Consider the following 14,481-nt stretch of genomic DNA (forward strand, 5'->3'; position numbering starts at 1 on the left):
CCCTAGTCTATGGTCTCCAATGATGTGGATCTTCTGTCTTCCAATAACCCAGATCCAGCTGTTTTTGTACTGGGCCATTTGAGGGAATGACCCGATTCATTTGTCAATGTGAACTAAATTCAAAAGCATCAATTAAGTACTTGATACTATAGTAGGGACTCTTCAGTAGAGGCTGCAGATGCAAAGAAAAGGCAAAAACAATCCTATCTACTAGGAGATTATATTTGAATGAGGAGTGGGGAACAAAGTGTATATAAATAGAGACATACAAGATATATAAAGAGTAGTCATCTTAGAGAGGAAGGAAGTAGCAGCTGGAAAGCCTAGGAAAAGCCTTGGTCTAGAAGGATGATAAGTTTCTAAAAGGTGGAAATAAGTAGAGAGGGCATCCCAGGTGTCAGGGACAGCCAGTGCAAAAGCATGGAGACTAGAGATGAAGAGCTCTGCGTTAGAGAGGGCATATCAGCCAGCAGGACAGGATCTTAGATTTCATGGAAGTAGGTAATGGGTAAGAAGATGGTAGAGATAGGAAGGACCTAGGTTGTGAAAAGCTTTAAATGATGAACAAGAGAGTTTATGTTTGAACCTAGAGGTAATGGGGGGAGGGTACTAGGAATTTTTTGAGCAGTGGTAGACAGTGACGGGGTCAGAGATTCACTTTAGAACAATCACTTTGGAAGCTCTATGAATTATTAATGGATTGGAGAACAACTTGGCTCAGGAACAACAGTTAAGGGGCTGTTAAAATAATCTAGGTGAGAGGAGATAAAGGCCTAAATTGGGGTGTTGGCTGGGAGAACGGAAAGGGATATGTGTGAGGCATGATGTGTAACAATGGCTAACGCCAACAGAAAAAGACTCATTAATCCTAATTAAGGGTCCCTATAGGTCAGGCCGTACACTCGACTTAGTTTTAAAATATGTTACCTAGGATTTATTGTATTTTTATTCATTTTGTTAAATATCTCCCAATTACACTTTAGTCTGAGTCAGAGGCAATGAAGGCTACAGTCTGCGTTTGATGTTATCACTTGTCCACATCATAGAAGTGATAATATTTGGTACCTGAAGGAGCTGAAGGTTCAGAGATGGGATTTTTAGACACCACGTCAGCCATGGGGGCGGGGGGATGAGGGTGGAGTAAGGGGTTGATGGCAGGGGTATGCCACCAACAGGGTTACCAAGATAAAGCAAGGCACCTTGCTTTGGTACACCTAAGTCAAGCCCCCCTGCTCTCACAAGAGACAAAGTGGCACCTCTTTCTAAATAGCTTTAATTGATATTGATTCGTGTGCTGATCAGGGAGAGGTAACTGCCATCAGAATCGGTCACCTATTTGCTCTACGCCTCTGTGCTCCTTACTTTACAGGTAAACCCCACAGAGATAAAGTGGCTTGCCCAAAGCTTCCCAAATGGTAAGTCACTGATCTGGGATTGGAACCTAGATTCCATTAACTCCAAGGCCGGTGTTCTTTTCTCTACGCTTCCTGGGATGGGCATGCTCTCTTGCACACCTTACTGACTAAGGCTTGGTCTGTCATTTTTTCCTCAGGCCCCAGCTGCCAGGTCTCAGGATAGAGGGAGTGAAGGCTAGAGATGAAGAACTCTGGTCTCCAGGAGAGGGAAGAAGTTTGCTTTATTTATCCCACGTAGGAGACCCATGTTGCCAAGGCAGGGCACAGGAAGACCATGGGGACAAAGAAGTCCGGCACCCACGTGCTGATGCCTTGGGGTTAAGCCCGGTCTGAACTTTTAAAGAAGTACTGTTTGCTCCCTCAGCGCAAAGTGAAGGGCTCCTGGTAGCACCCAGTCCCTAGATATTCTTCTCTTGAAAATGCAGAAATCCAAATCATCTGGTGGAGTACAGAGTAGCCACTGTAAGCAGGGAAAACAATAGAGAAGCTAATCATTTGCCTTAGAAACAGTAATCTTGTTTTTAAAATCTAAGTAGGATAATGGTGTGTTTTTCTTGCATTAAATGTTTAATTATTTGTTAGGGAGGAAAGCCTGAAACTCAGATGAGCAGGCTGGCTAATGGGGTAGCATTGGGCCTGGGGAGAGGAGACTTGAGTTGTAGCTTTGGATCTACGGTTTCCTTACTGCATCCATTTCCTTCTCTGTAAAACAAGGGGACTGAACAAGATGATCTCAGAATCCCTGTCATTCTAGGATTTTAATGAGCCTCATCACCTTATCTTAGTTGTATGTATTAGCCCACCTCCTCAAGGAGAAGGTCAGATACTCTGGCTTGGGGTTCTGTGTCACACTCAGGCTTCTTTGAGTCCAGGTACAGGGTCATTCTCTCCTGGCTGGGTCCGCCAACCCTACAGAGCTTGTTCTCCTGCTTCTGGCCACCTCACCAAATCATCAGCCTAGCAAAGCCCATTAAGGTCCCTAGGAAACCAGTGATAAGGGGAAGCAAAGGACCAGCCAGCCTTTAGCAGTCTCGCTCAGATGAGAACCTAGGTATTGAATCTCCAAACACTGGGTAGATGGTGAATTCTGACCTTATCTTCCCATAGAGAGGATGGAGAAACTGGTTCTCAGTAAGGTGACCAGAATCAAGCTGGGACTCGTGCATGCTGAACCCCTCTTTGTCCTTCTCATGGAACTGATTTCCCAAAATGCAAATGCAGAAAAACAATACCTTTGACTGCAAAACCTTCCATTTTAGGTGTTAATTTCATCATGGGCAGAAAGTCGGCATCCCTGAATGGTTGCGGGTCAAGACTAGGGGTGCTACACCCAAGTACAACAAGACAGGAAATGGGGGAAGGAGAGACAGAGGAGAGAGAGAAATAATAGTAATGTTAATAATAAGAGAACAGAGAGACGGAGAATGAGGGGAACATGGAGACAGGCACAAAGAGCCATACATAAAACCAGATACAGAAAGATAGAGACCCGGAAGGCAAAGGCTGATGATAACGGAGAGAATGACCCAACCAATCCACAAGCATTTATGTGCTAAGTACTGAAGACTCAAAGACAAAAAACAAAAGAGGTGGGGTGGAGAAATCAAGGTCCAGCTGGGGAGGGGCTCGTGCCGGGCAGGAGGGATGAGAGATACAGAAGCAGAGAAGGATGACAGCGAGGAGACGAGGATGGAGAAGGAGGCTGTGGCCGCCCGAGCCCGGGCTAGGAGAGACACCGCGCTGGAGCTCCCCTCGGCGGACACGCGGGGAGCCCGAGAAGAGCCCCCTCTCCCCCGCAGCACGGCTTCAGCTCCCGCCGCACCCGCCGCCCTAGCCCCGCGGACCGCGGCTTTGAACCCGGGCTCCCTTGGGAGGCAGCCCCGGCGGCGGTTCGCGAGTGTGTGGCACCCTCCTGTGGCTGCCGGAGGAATTCGTGGGCAGGTGGCGGACCCCGCGACTGGGCCGGGCGGGGGGTCCTGGCTCCGGAGTTCTGCCCTTGTCATCGCTGCTCCGCCACAGCCCGTCGGGGCATGATTGCGGTCATTATCGGGGCTCCCGCCGCCCCAGGTAGCCCCAGACAGCGCGGCCACCCCACCTCCTTCCCGGGGGGCTTCCCAAGCCCGCAGCCCACCCACCGAGCTTCCCATAGGGTGAATGCCGCCCCTGGACATGCAATCTGCCGAGAGGGAGTCAGGTCCCGTCCCTGCCCCTGACGAGCTGGGTGAGCCACCTCGCTGGGCCTCAGTTTCCTTATCTATAACAGGGAAGCTGGACGTTAGTTAGCAGGTACGCACCTTGCCAGGAGGCATGGGTGCCTTCTCTGGCCCCTCCGTCCCAGCTCTAAATCTATGACCCTCTGACTAGGATGCCGATATCATACACCAGGATCACCACCAACAATGACAGCTCTCGATTCCCCAGCGCTCTGAAACTGTCAAAGAATTTTCCTCAAAAGAGGCTGGGCCTGGGGAGTAAAAGCAGTAATAATGGTTTTATAGATAGGGAGGTTAAGGGACTGAAGGTCCCAGGCACAGAAGGGATCAGCTCAGAACCTCTCTTTCTATCTCTTTCCCAAACTGTTGACCTGCACCATGCCAAGAACCTGACCCCAACAGTCCTAGTGCAGCAACCAGTGGGTCCCTTAACCTTTGTGGGCCTCAGTATCCTCACTTGTGAAATGGGGTTGAATTACATAACCACTAACCTTTCTACTGGTTCTAAATCCTGGGCTTCTGGGACAAGTGACTGACATCTTTTGGCATTATGTCCGTGCCAGGCAGACAGGATTCATGTCCCCAGTCAAGGTAAGACATGATCTTTGTGCCAATCCTCCATGCCAGAGGAGGGGGCATCACTGCGTGACCTCAGGCCTCAGAGGAAAGTCTCTATCCCCTCCTGTCTGGGGGTCTTAGTTGGCCGACCTGTAAAATGAGGCGGTTGGGCTAAGTGACCTCTGAGGTCCTTCCTGGTCCTCGGACTCCAAATCTCGCAATTTTCCCATTAGACCCCTCACAGCATCACTTTATGCCGAGGTTTGGTTCATGGTAGTTAAAGCCTTTAGATAAAGAGGTGAGGACGAGGGTCTATAAGCCAGTCTCCCGGGAGAGGCAGGGGGAGACAGAAGGGTAGTCGGGGTCTTAGTCTGAGGCCATCGATCTACTCTGACACCCTCACTTGTCCTCTCTAGGGCCTCAATTTTCACATCTGTAAAATGAGCAGCTTGGACTTCACTAGGTCTCTGAAAGCACATTGAAAACTCTGTTATTATAAGTCTAGTACTCAAGAAATCATATGCTAAATTTAACACATCCTTCCCTCCCCTTTCCAACTCATGGTTCAAGAGGAAATGGGGAAACCCATTTGGGACCAAAATCTTTCTAGCTTCTAATCCACCAGATTTAAAGCCCAGACTATAGAGGCTGGTGCTAAATCTTAGCTAAACTTTTTTTTTTTTTTTTTAATAATTTCCCAGTCCCTCTCAGTGCACACAATAAGCACTTGATCATTGCTTTGTGTTGGTGAGAGTATGAGCTTAATAAATCTTCTCCAGTACTTCCCAGGGTGCTCTGTACACAGAGCTTAATCAGCGCCAGTTGACTATCTGAGAGTATGAATGAATGAATGAATGAATGAATGAATGAATGAAAGAATAAGTGAATGAATGAATCTACTCTCAGGGAGATGTAATGTAATGCTATTACTTTATTTTATGCATGTAAAAACAGTATTCTGAGAGGCATTCATAGGTTTCATCAGACTGCTAAAGGTGTGAATGACACATTAAAAGGTTAAGAATTCCTGGTCTAGCACATAGTAGGGACTTAATAAATGTTTGTTGACTGATGGATTAACCTGGATCTGCCACTTTGATGCTGTGGCACCAAAGAAAAGGAAATTTTCACCTCTCTGTATTTCAGTTTCGGGGAGGGGGGGCTGGCAAGATTGCTCTGGCAATAATAAAGGTATAATGATGTTAAGAGAGGATGAAAATAATAAGACAAAACCACCCCATCCACCATTGTCCTCAGGGAAAGGGCACTTCTGGAGTATGTGTGAGACATCAAATGCATGTTATATTTCCTTTCTGGGTTTCCCCCCACTAATTTCTTAGCTGTGCTCATAAAAACAATGTGCTCCTGATGTCAGATGGTAAGATTATACCCAAGGAGAGGCAGCTTCTTGGACATCTGAATAGATGGCACCATTACAGATGGTCTGGGGCTCTTCCCCATTTTGGAATAGGGTCCCTTCTCCATCTCCAATCCCTCCTCCTAAGAGTAGTCACTCTATCATTAGATGCCCTCTTTTAACAATTCGTTATTCTGCAAAAACATTGGGGGGATGCCAAGGAATTTGAGCTTGGTGTCTGTGGAGGCAAAGATGGCAATATTTTTTGTAATAAATGTAATTCTCTGAGGACACGTCTTTTATTTTAAGAGTATTTATACACTCCGATTTCTTCGCAGCCCTCCTTTCCCACCTCCTACAGGCTGGGAGTGAATATACCTCACCATCCTGAGACTGAAATCACAGTGATATAACAGTGAAATATTGGGCCAAGGCTGAAGATGGAAGGCATGGGATTCTCTGGACTCCCTTGTGTTCTCATTACATTAAGGCTTGCCAGACAGTGTCTTCAGTTCATAGATCCCCCCAAACAAGAAAACAATTCAGTTACAATAACATGATTTATTGCATTTTTTGCTAACCTTCTGATTTAATGGGGGAAAATGCTACCAGGAGGAATACCATGAGATAAAAAAATAAAAGGAATGGGTGGGGGGGGGGATCCAGCTGTTAATGACACCTTCTATTAAAAGAACCTTAGAGATCCCTCACTTAGAGTAGGACATTTTGTTTAATAGCTACTGAGAACATCCAGTCCCAGAACTCCACAGGGTCTGTCACAGTCCAATGAAATCAGCACTTGGAAGCAGAAGACGTGGGCTGGAGTCTGGCTCAGCCGCTTACTGCCAGGATGCCTGAGGAACAGTCCACTGCCCGGGCTCAGTATTCTACACTGGTCTGCTGTTTGGCTAACCAGGCTCTGGGGAGAAGAGCTTCCCACCCCTGCTTCTTAGCAGCTGACGGAGTAGATAAGGAAGCACCGCCGCCTTCTACCTGTGCGAGCCGGAGGAAATGACTTCCCATCTCTGCACCCCATTCCCGTCTTGGGAAACAGAAGGGGCAGGAATACACAATCATTTCCAGATCTAAGCCTTTCAGATCTTCTTCCTCCCTGGATTAGCTAGGGAAGTTCACCCTCAAGAATGCCTGAGATCAACAGCTACTTTTACTGAGGACCTGGCCTTTCCTGGAGCCCCTCAGGGAAGCCTGGATCCCTCTGTGTGACTGCAGGCAGGGGCTTCTTGAAGAAGAGCTGGCCACAGGCATCCCTCCATGCCTCCATCTGGCCACATGCAAGCATGCCTTCCCTCCCTTGGGAAACCAAAAGCAGATGAGCATGTTACCAAGGTGCCCACATACCTTTGTTGGTTTGAAAGCCAGAGACAAAGGAAAGGATGGGAGATCCTCCTCATCCAAAGAAGTAAGAATAAGGGGAGCAAGTCAGGGAAGTATAGGAGGCCTCCCTGTGCTTGGGGCCCAGATGGGAGTGAAGGCTGTGAGCCCCTCACCAGCCCTTTAGTGAATTTAAAGGCCTTTGTGGAAGGGACCCTGGAAGCCACCTACTTCAGAAGTACTTAATCTTTTTGTCTATCATAGACCCCTTAGGCAGGAACCTGCGGACACCCCAGAATGTTTGAAAATACATAAAATGAAATAGATCAGATTACAAAGGAAACCAATTTCATTCAAATAGAATCATCAAAATACTATTTTAAAAAACAAGTTCATGGTCCTCAAATTTAGAACCTCTCTTGTTGAACACACTCATTTACAGACCAGGAAACTGAGGTGAAGTGATGTGCTCCTGATCCCCTGTTAGCTAGTGTAAGAGCCCAGCTAGAGAGGTCCAGGTCTCTGAACTCCAAGTTCAAGGCTCTTCACAGAGCACAGAGCTGCCTTTTGGACCCATTAAGGATCAAAGCAGGACTTGAGCAGCACTTAACTCATGCTCCTTAGCATTCTGAGATCAAAGAGAGCCATTAACCCATCAATAATCCCTCAAGGAAGAAATTTACAAATGTAAATTCAATGGGGAGTGTGTGTGTGTGTGTGTGTGTGTGTGTGTGTCTGTGTGTCTGTGTGTGTGTGTCTGTGTATGTGTTGGAGGGAACCCAGGAAATACAAAATAAGGTGGATAACCCTTAGCTGGAGCTGTCACAGAATGTTCTAACCTATGTTACCATTACTGATGAAGAAACTGAGGCTCCTAGAAAGTGAAATGACTTCGGGGGTTTTGCAACTATTGTCTCAGGCTCCCTAACTGCCTTCTGGCCTTAGGATAAGTTCATATTTAAAAAACAAACAAGCCACACCCTCCCACCCCCACAAGGACTGCTAAAACACAGGACAGCCTGTTCCCGTGCCTATCTACCAAGCTGTTCAGGATGCCAGAGAAGCATTTACAAGGTTGCACCCTATTTCATATTGGAGCCCAGTTGTCTTTAGGGAGTTGAGGGGAGGGTGTGAGGTCATTGTGGTTCAGTGAAAAATCTCAGTTACAGAATGTTTTCCCATTTTGAGGAGCAGCAAGATGTAGTGGACTGAGTAATTGGGAGTTGGGAAATCTCAGGCCCTAGTCTCAGCTTTTAGTCACTCAATACATGACCTTGGAATAGTCATTTCCCACTTCTGAGGTCTCGATTTGCTTCTCTGCAAAATGAGAACTTCTAATTGGATGCTAAGGCCCTTTCCAGTTGACCTTCTATGTACTGTGTTCCAGCTCAAACGCTCTACATCCTTGGGTAACTTTCTCTGACGTTCTAGGTTCTAAGTTCCCTTCTGTCTCAGACATGCTGTGGAATAGAAGAGTGTCTAATAAGCTCCAGGCAGGCTGCCACCCAGGGCAAATGTCTTCTATTTCTGTACCTTTTCCTTCTTTCAGGATCCCCTGCCCCCAGACCCAAGAGGCAACAAAAACAACACAGGTGTTGATTTTTCTCTACTTCTAAGATTTACAAAGTCCTCACAAGAGCCCAAGAAGGGGGCAGTGCAAACATTTTTATGCCCAGTATCTAAATTAGGAGGATGAGATTCAGATAAGCAAAATGGTCTGCCCGAGAACTGGGAATCTAAGGCTAGGGCCCTTCCACCTCCAGGGGAAGACGCTAGCTCTGCCCCCTGAGCTGGGAGACCTTGGATAGATGGAACATCTCTGTCCTATAAAATGGGGTTTACAATGAAACTGGCACGACCTTCCTTATAGGGCCACTGGGAGGCCCGAATAAGAGAGTTCTTACTATACGTTTAGTGATTAATTGCTGTGGGCGGGGAGCTGCTTGGAAGAGTGAGAGGTATGCAACCTGGCTTCCAGTCCTGACAGGCCCCTGGCTACCGGTAGGATCTCAGCTGCCTGGGGTGGGGTGGGGGGCAGATGGAGTGGGCCACCAAGGGACAGATGGGAGGCACAGTCCAGTCCTGCCCATAATAGGAAGGGAAGCCCTTCTACAATTCACCAGATGAGTGGTCATCTAGCCATGGTTTAGAGACCACAAGTTAGAAGAAACCCACTAAGTTCTGAGCCAATTTCCACAGATAAACAGATCTCTAAATCCTTTAAAAACAATAAAAATACCACCTCTTCCCTTGAGCTATCTCTACATACCTCTCCTCCTCCTCATAGTCAAGACTCCTAGGATGGGCCATCCATTCTCCTCATATCCCACTCACCTCTTATCCTCTTACAATCTGGTTTTCAATTCAACCGTCACAGAAGTTGCTCTCTAGGCTTACCAATGACCTCTCAACAGTCGGATCTACTGGCTTGTATCAGCCTTCACCCTTCTTGAGCTCTCTGCAGCCTTTGTTCTATTGACATCCCCTTGACTTCTGTGACATTGTCATCTGGGTTCTCCCAACCTGCCCAACCATGCCTTCTCAGGCTCCCTCGCCTCCCACCAAACCTGTCCTTGGTTCTGTCCAGCTTTAAATCTATGATATGTTTGGAATTTAAAAGAGAAGGGAGAAGGCCTTTCAGTCTCAATCCCTCAGGTGATCTAAACCAAGAACCACCTCATATCTGGGTGTGGATCCTTAAAATGCTGCCTTCAGATAGTCCTAGAATCACTGCTTAGGCCCAGGAGGGAGACTTGTCTAAGGCCATGCTGCTCTGGAGTTGCAGGGCGAGGACACTCTTTTCCCTTTGCCTTGAGTCTGCTGACCTTCCTTCTAAAGGAGGCAAAGCTGCTTTCTTGTTTACACGATTGATTTGCACTGCAAAATCCTTTTTTTTTTTTTAATAGATAGTAGGCAAAAAGAAATGCCCAGATTATCTAAAAATTCCACATTTCCTGGAGTTTGAATTAATGAGGTTTTATTGTATCCCTGCAGATTTATTTTACCCTCCCTCTTACTGCCCATTAAAGCTAGGGAAGAGTCAGAGCCAGATTTAAAAGATGACCTGAAATGGAAGTCCACATAGTTTGCATTGAGTGCGGAGAGAGCAAAGGTGAGGGGAGGGGACAAGTTGGTTGGCTTTCTGGGGGCAGGGAAGGACTCCCCATTCAAAGAAGCCAGAACTCCTTTTTCCCCTCTGGAATGGGAGGCTTTGTTCTCTGTGAGAGAACTGATTTGCACTTCAGATCTCCTTTGGGAGGAGAAAAAGGTTACTTAACTTCAAAAATACTAAGGTGCTCTAACTGATAGAAGAGTTTTTCTCGAAGGCAAGTATTGATGAAGGCACCTAAAGTGGGAGAGGAAAGGAGGAAGACACTTCGGGAAGGCAGTGAAGCAGTCCCATTTTTATAGCTTTCTCACATGTAAATAGGACCACAGATTTAAAGCAAGAAGGCCATTAGAGACCAATCTCCTCGTTTTACAGATGAGGAAACTGGTATCTGGGGAGGAGAAATGACCTGATCCCCAGTCCCATAGCTGGTTGTGCTTGAGGTGGGATTTGAACCTATATTGTCTCAATTCTAAATGAAGCAGTCAATGTGAGTGTTTTTCTTCCCATCTTACATGTAAGGAAACTGAGCCTTAGACAAGTGAAGTAACTGAAGATCCATCAGTAAGAGGCCGATTCAGGCTTTCTAATTTGGCTTTTCCCATTCTCTGAACTTCCTCTTCACTATGTGACTGAAAAGTGGGACTCGCCATTCTGAAGGTAATGAGTGGTCAGTTCAGGTGTGTGGACCCCAGCATCCAGCTGGAAGGGATCTCAGAGACCCTCTGGTCTTGTCTTACCCCTCTGTTTCACTGATGAAAAAATGGTACAACAGAAAGAGTAAGAGAGGGAGAGAGGAAGAACATCCTAGAGGAAGAAGAGCTGCATCTGAGACCCCACTGCTGCACACACTTGTAAGCAGGGTGGCTGGGTAAGTTAGTTCACTGGCCACCCTCCAAGTCCCAGCTTCCTCACTGGCCCCATGAAGATGACAGGACTTATCTATGAACCTCACAGGACTTTGATGAGAAATGTGGTGCATTAGCTATAAGGCTTACATCTATACACTAGTAGTTGCATTCATATTGGGCAACCTGAGGCTAGGGGTGATTGAGCCATGTGGCTGCAGCCACATGGCCCTGATTTTCTATGGGGAGAATTGATGTGCTTCCCTACTCCAGGCCAGTACTAGAACCACTAGGTCACATGGCTTTAGCCTTAGAGAGCAAGGGGTGGTTATTAGTCACCAAGGTCTGTCACTATTCTTGGGGTCTCCAGTGCTTACCAAAGTGCTTGGCACAGCAGGCATTAGATAAATGCTTACTGATGCACATGGGCCTCCTAACTGGGCTCCCTGCCTCAAGTCTCTCCCCACGTCAGTCCACCCAACTTGCTGATGCCAAAAGAATTTTCTGTTAGCACAGATCGGACCACATCACTCCTCTACTTGGTCACCTCCAGTGGCTTCTTGTTACCTCTCAAATAAAATAGAGACATCTCTGTATGGTTTTTAAAGTCACACAAGCCAGCCTTCTCTCTGTCCCTCACACAGAAACCCCATAACTAACCTCCATGACTTTTCACACGCCTGGCATGAGCTCCCTCCAATCCTCAGTCCCACAGAGCCCCTCTCTTCCCAGAATGTGCAGCCAAGGCACCATTTTGTAAGAAGCCTTTCCTGACGTCCTTGTAAGAAAACTATCTTATATTTTACTTCTGTGTATGTATAGGTATGTATGGGTGCATGTATATTTGTTATATATATTACATACATATATTATGTTATATATAGGTATGTGTGCATATATATTTGTTAACCTGGTATTTAGGCTATATATACATATACATATATATACATAAGCACACACACGTATACATATACACATGTGTGTCTGTGCTTGTCTCCCTCATAAGAATGTAAGTCCTTTGTCTTGAGAGATGGTTTTATTCTTGTGTTTGTCTCCAAAACCTAGCACAGTACTGGAATACAACAGGTGTCTAATAAAGGTTTGTTGATTGACTTGTTTTTTGAAGTTACTTCTTCAGCAATGCCAGCAGACACCATCCTAGCCTTCTGAGAGCTCACGGTCTAGGGAAGGAGACAACGGCTTCGTTTGTACACTGACTGGCTGACAAGGGACCAGCCTCAGCGGGTCCAGCAACATGTGGGGCTTTTACAGAGACTCTGCCATGGGAATTGGGGCTTCTTCACAAAGAAGAGGCATTTCTGAGTCCTGCTGACATCACCGCTTGTAATTTTCCCTCTCAACTATAAACGACTCTCAAGACCAAAAAGAAAGGAAGGAGGTGAGATGGATATGAGGAGAAGGGAACAGCAGCCAGGCAATCCATCACCAAGGAACGTGTCCCTTGCTCCTTGGCAATAGCCTGGCACATGTGACTCATCTGATCCAAATGTCCAGAAGGAGCAAGGGAAGTGTGGGTAGGATGAGCTAGGAACCAGGGGCAGAAGGCAAGGTAGGAATTACTGAGCCACCCTCCCTCTCACCAACAGCTTCAACTCCACTTAACTCTGTCAAGGACGACAAACCAAGCCATGACAGGAGGCTCAGACATAATTGCTTTTAATTAAAACTCCTGATTTTCCCAAATACAAACTACATCTCCAACATGACACAGTGCCACGTGCACCCATCCCAGGCTGCTGGCAGCTGCCACTTTTCTTTAACTCAGGAGACACCTGGTAGCTGACAGGTACACGCTATCACCTGGCGGCTGAGGAGGAAGCCCCTAGTGAGCTCTTGCTTTCCCTCCCACATCAGGTCACCCCAAGGGGAGGTCAAGGTAGAGGCCCAGGCACAGTACCTTCCTGCAGCTGTGGCGGCAGCTCCTCTGCTGGGGTTTCCATGTCCTCTTCGACCATCTCCTCATCCAGGCTCTGCTCCTGCAGGAAGAAATAAAGGAGTGAGGACAGAGAGAGTGCCCAGGCTGTGGCCTGAAGTGGAGACTGCAAACTTCACCGGGAATCTGCATCACAGAGCACCCATGTTTGTAGAGAGCTAAGGAAGGGGCCTCTCACCTGGCTCTAGAGCAACCCAGAAAGAGGGGGTCAGACTAGATGACCTCAAAGGCACCTCCAGCACTGGATTCTGGGATCCAGAAAAAGCAGCACCATCTCAATGCCATCTGAGGAGATAATGACCATAAAAATAGACTATGTGCTAAGCACTTGACAATTATTATCTCATTTGATCCTTGCAACAACCCTACAAAGTAGGTGCTATTAGGATCCCTATTTTTAAAGATGAAGAAACTGAGGCAAATAGAAGTTAGTTGACTTGCCCAAGGTCACACAGTTAAAAAAAGTGTCTGAGTTTGGATTTGAACTTAGGTCTTCCTGATTCCAGGCTGAGTGCTCTATCAACTCCTCTAAGCAACAGTAAAAACCCAGGATCTTAGATTTGAACCCAACACTCTTCCACTGGAGCCCTAGAGGGTGATAAACCATGAAGCTGGGTGGAAGGACCACAGAAGCTTAAGACGTAGATTTGAAAGAGACTCTAGAGCAGGCGTTCGTAACCTGACATCTGTAAACTGCTTTTAAAAATATTTTGATAATTGTATTTTAATATGACTGGCTTTCTTTGTAATCCCATGTGTTTTATTTTATGCATTGAAAAACAGTGTCTTGTGCAAGAGGCCCTGGACTTCACCAGACTGCCTGAAGTAGGATCTGAGACACAAGGTAAAGAAACCCTGGTTTTAAAGGTTCTCTGGCAAAACCTTCTCATTTTGCAGATGATGAAAGATGAGACCTAGAGAGATAAAGAGATTCCCCAGACCCCAAGGAACAGGCCTGGGATCTGAACCCAGGGCTCTTTCCTACTATGCCCCACTCCCTGCCACCTCAGTCCTGAAAGGATCTTAGAACATAGAACAGATTATTAGAGTTGTAAGGGACTGTAAGAGTTGTTGTTTAACCCTCTTACTTTAAAGAAGAAATCAGGCCCCCTGGCACAGCTTAGGTACAACTAGTAGTGAAGAAAGCATTTTGCAAATACTTCAGGACTCCCAGAGGAGGAGGATTTGGAGGTGCAGTGCCTTCCTCTCCCACCCAGATAGTAACATGCTCCACTCCTCGGGAGCCAGTCAACCGACATGCTGACTGTTCATCTGTCCATCACAGGGAGTTTCAGAACTTGCGGCTCCCTAGGCCCCATTAGAGCACATTGTCTGAGACTCCAGTTTGCCTTCACCCCCTCCATGATGAAGGATGGGAGGTTTGCAGGGCAGGAAATGGGAACTCTTATCATTGGTAGAAGTAGAACTAGAAGCCAGACCTCCTGCACCCTGGTCCTTGCTCTCTTCCCTCTGCCCTCTGTCCCCTGCCCCCTGCCTCCTGCTCCTTGCCTCTGCCCTCTGCCCCCTGCCTCTGCTCCCCTACCCATCTCATGGCCCGGTATCTTTTCTCCACAACACACTGATCTGCCTCAGGATTGCAGTCCCTATGGTGCATTTTACAGACTGTCTCCGAGAACGGTGCTAAGCCTGGAATAGTCCAATTCTAGGGATTTTTAATAAAGGCTTTCAACAAAG

At 46.9% G+C, this 14,481-nt stretch overlaps 1 protein-coding gene across 5 annotated transcripts in view; it reads right to left on the minus strand.

Annotated features, from left to right (window-relative positions):
* The window catches only part of LOC140509884 (transmembrane protein 263-like), a 357,693-nt gene that overhangs the window by 295,632 nt on the left and 47,580 nt on the right, over positions 1-14,481 (minus strand). For 4 of the 5 annotated variants that reach the window (XM_072617926.1, XM_072617923.1, XM_072617924.1 and 1 more), the window contains one exon: positions 12,751-12,829. In XM_072617926.1, the coding sequence (XP_072474027.1) occupies positions 12,751-12,829 (79 nt within the window). Of the gene's footprint in view, positions 1-12,750; positions 12,836-14,481 lie in introns of those variants that run through there. The other variant, XM_072617928.1, reaches the window with a different exon arrangement.

This window comes from Notamacropus eugenii, chromosome 6 (assembly GCF_028372415.1).
Source record: "Notamacropus eugenii isolate mMacEug1 chromosome 6, mMacEug1.pri_v2, whole genome shotgun sequence".
Classification (NCBI taxonomy): domain Eukaryota; kingdom Metazoa; phylum Chordata; class Mammalia; order Diprotodontia; family Macropodidae; genus Notamacropus; species Notamacropus eugenii.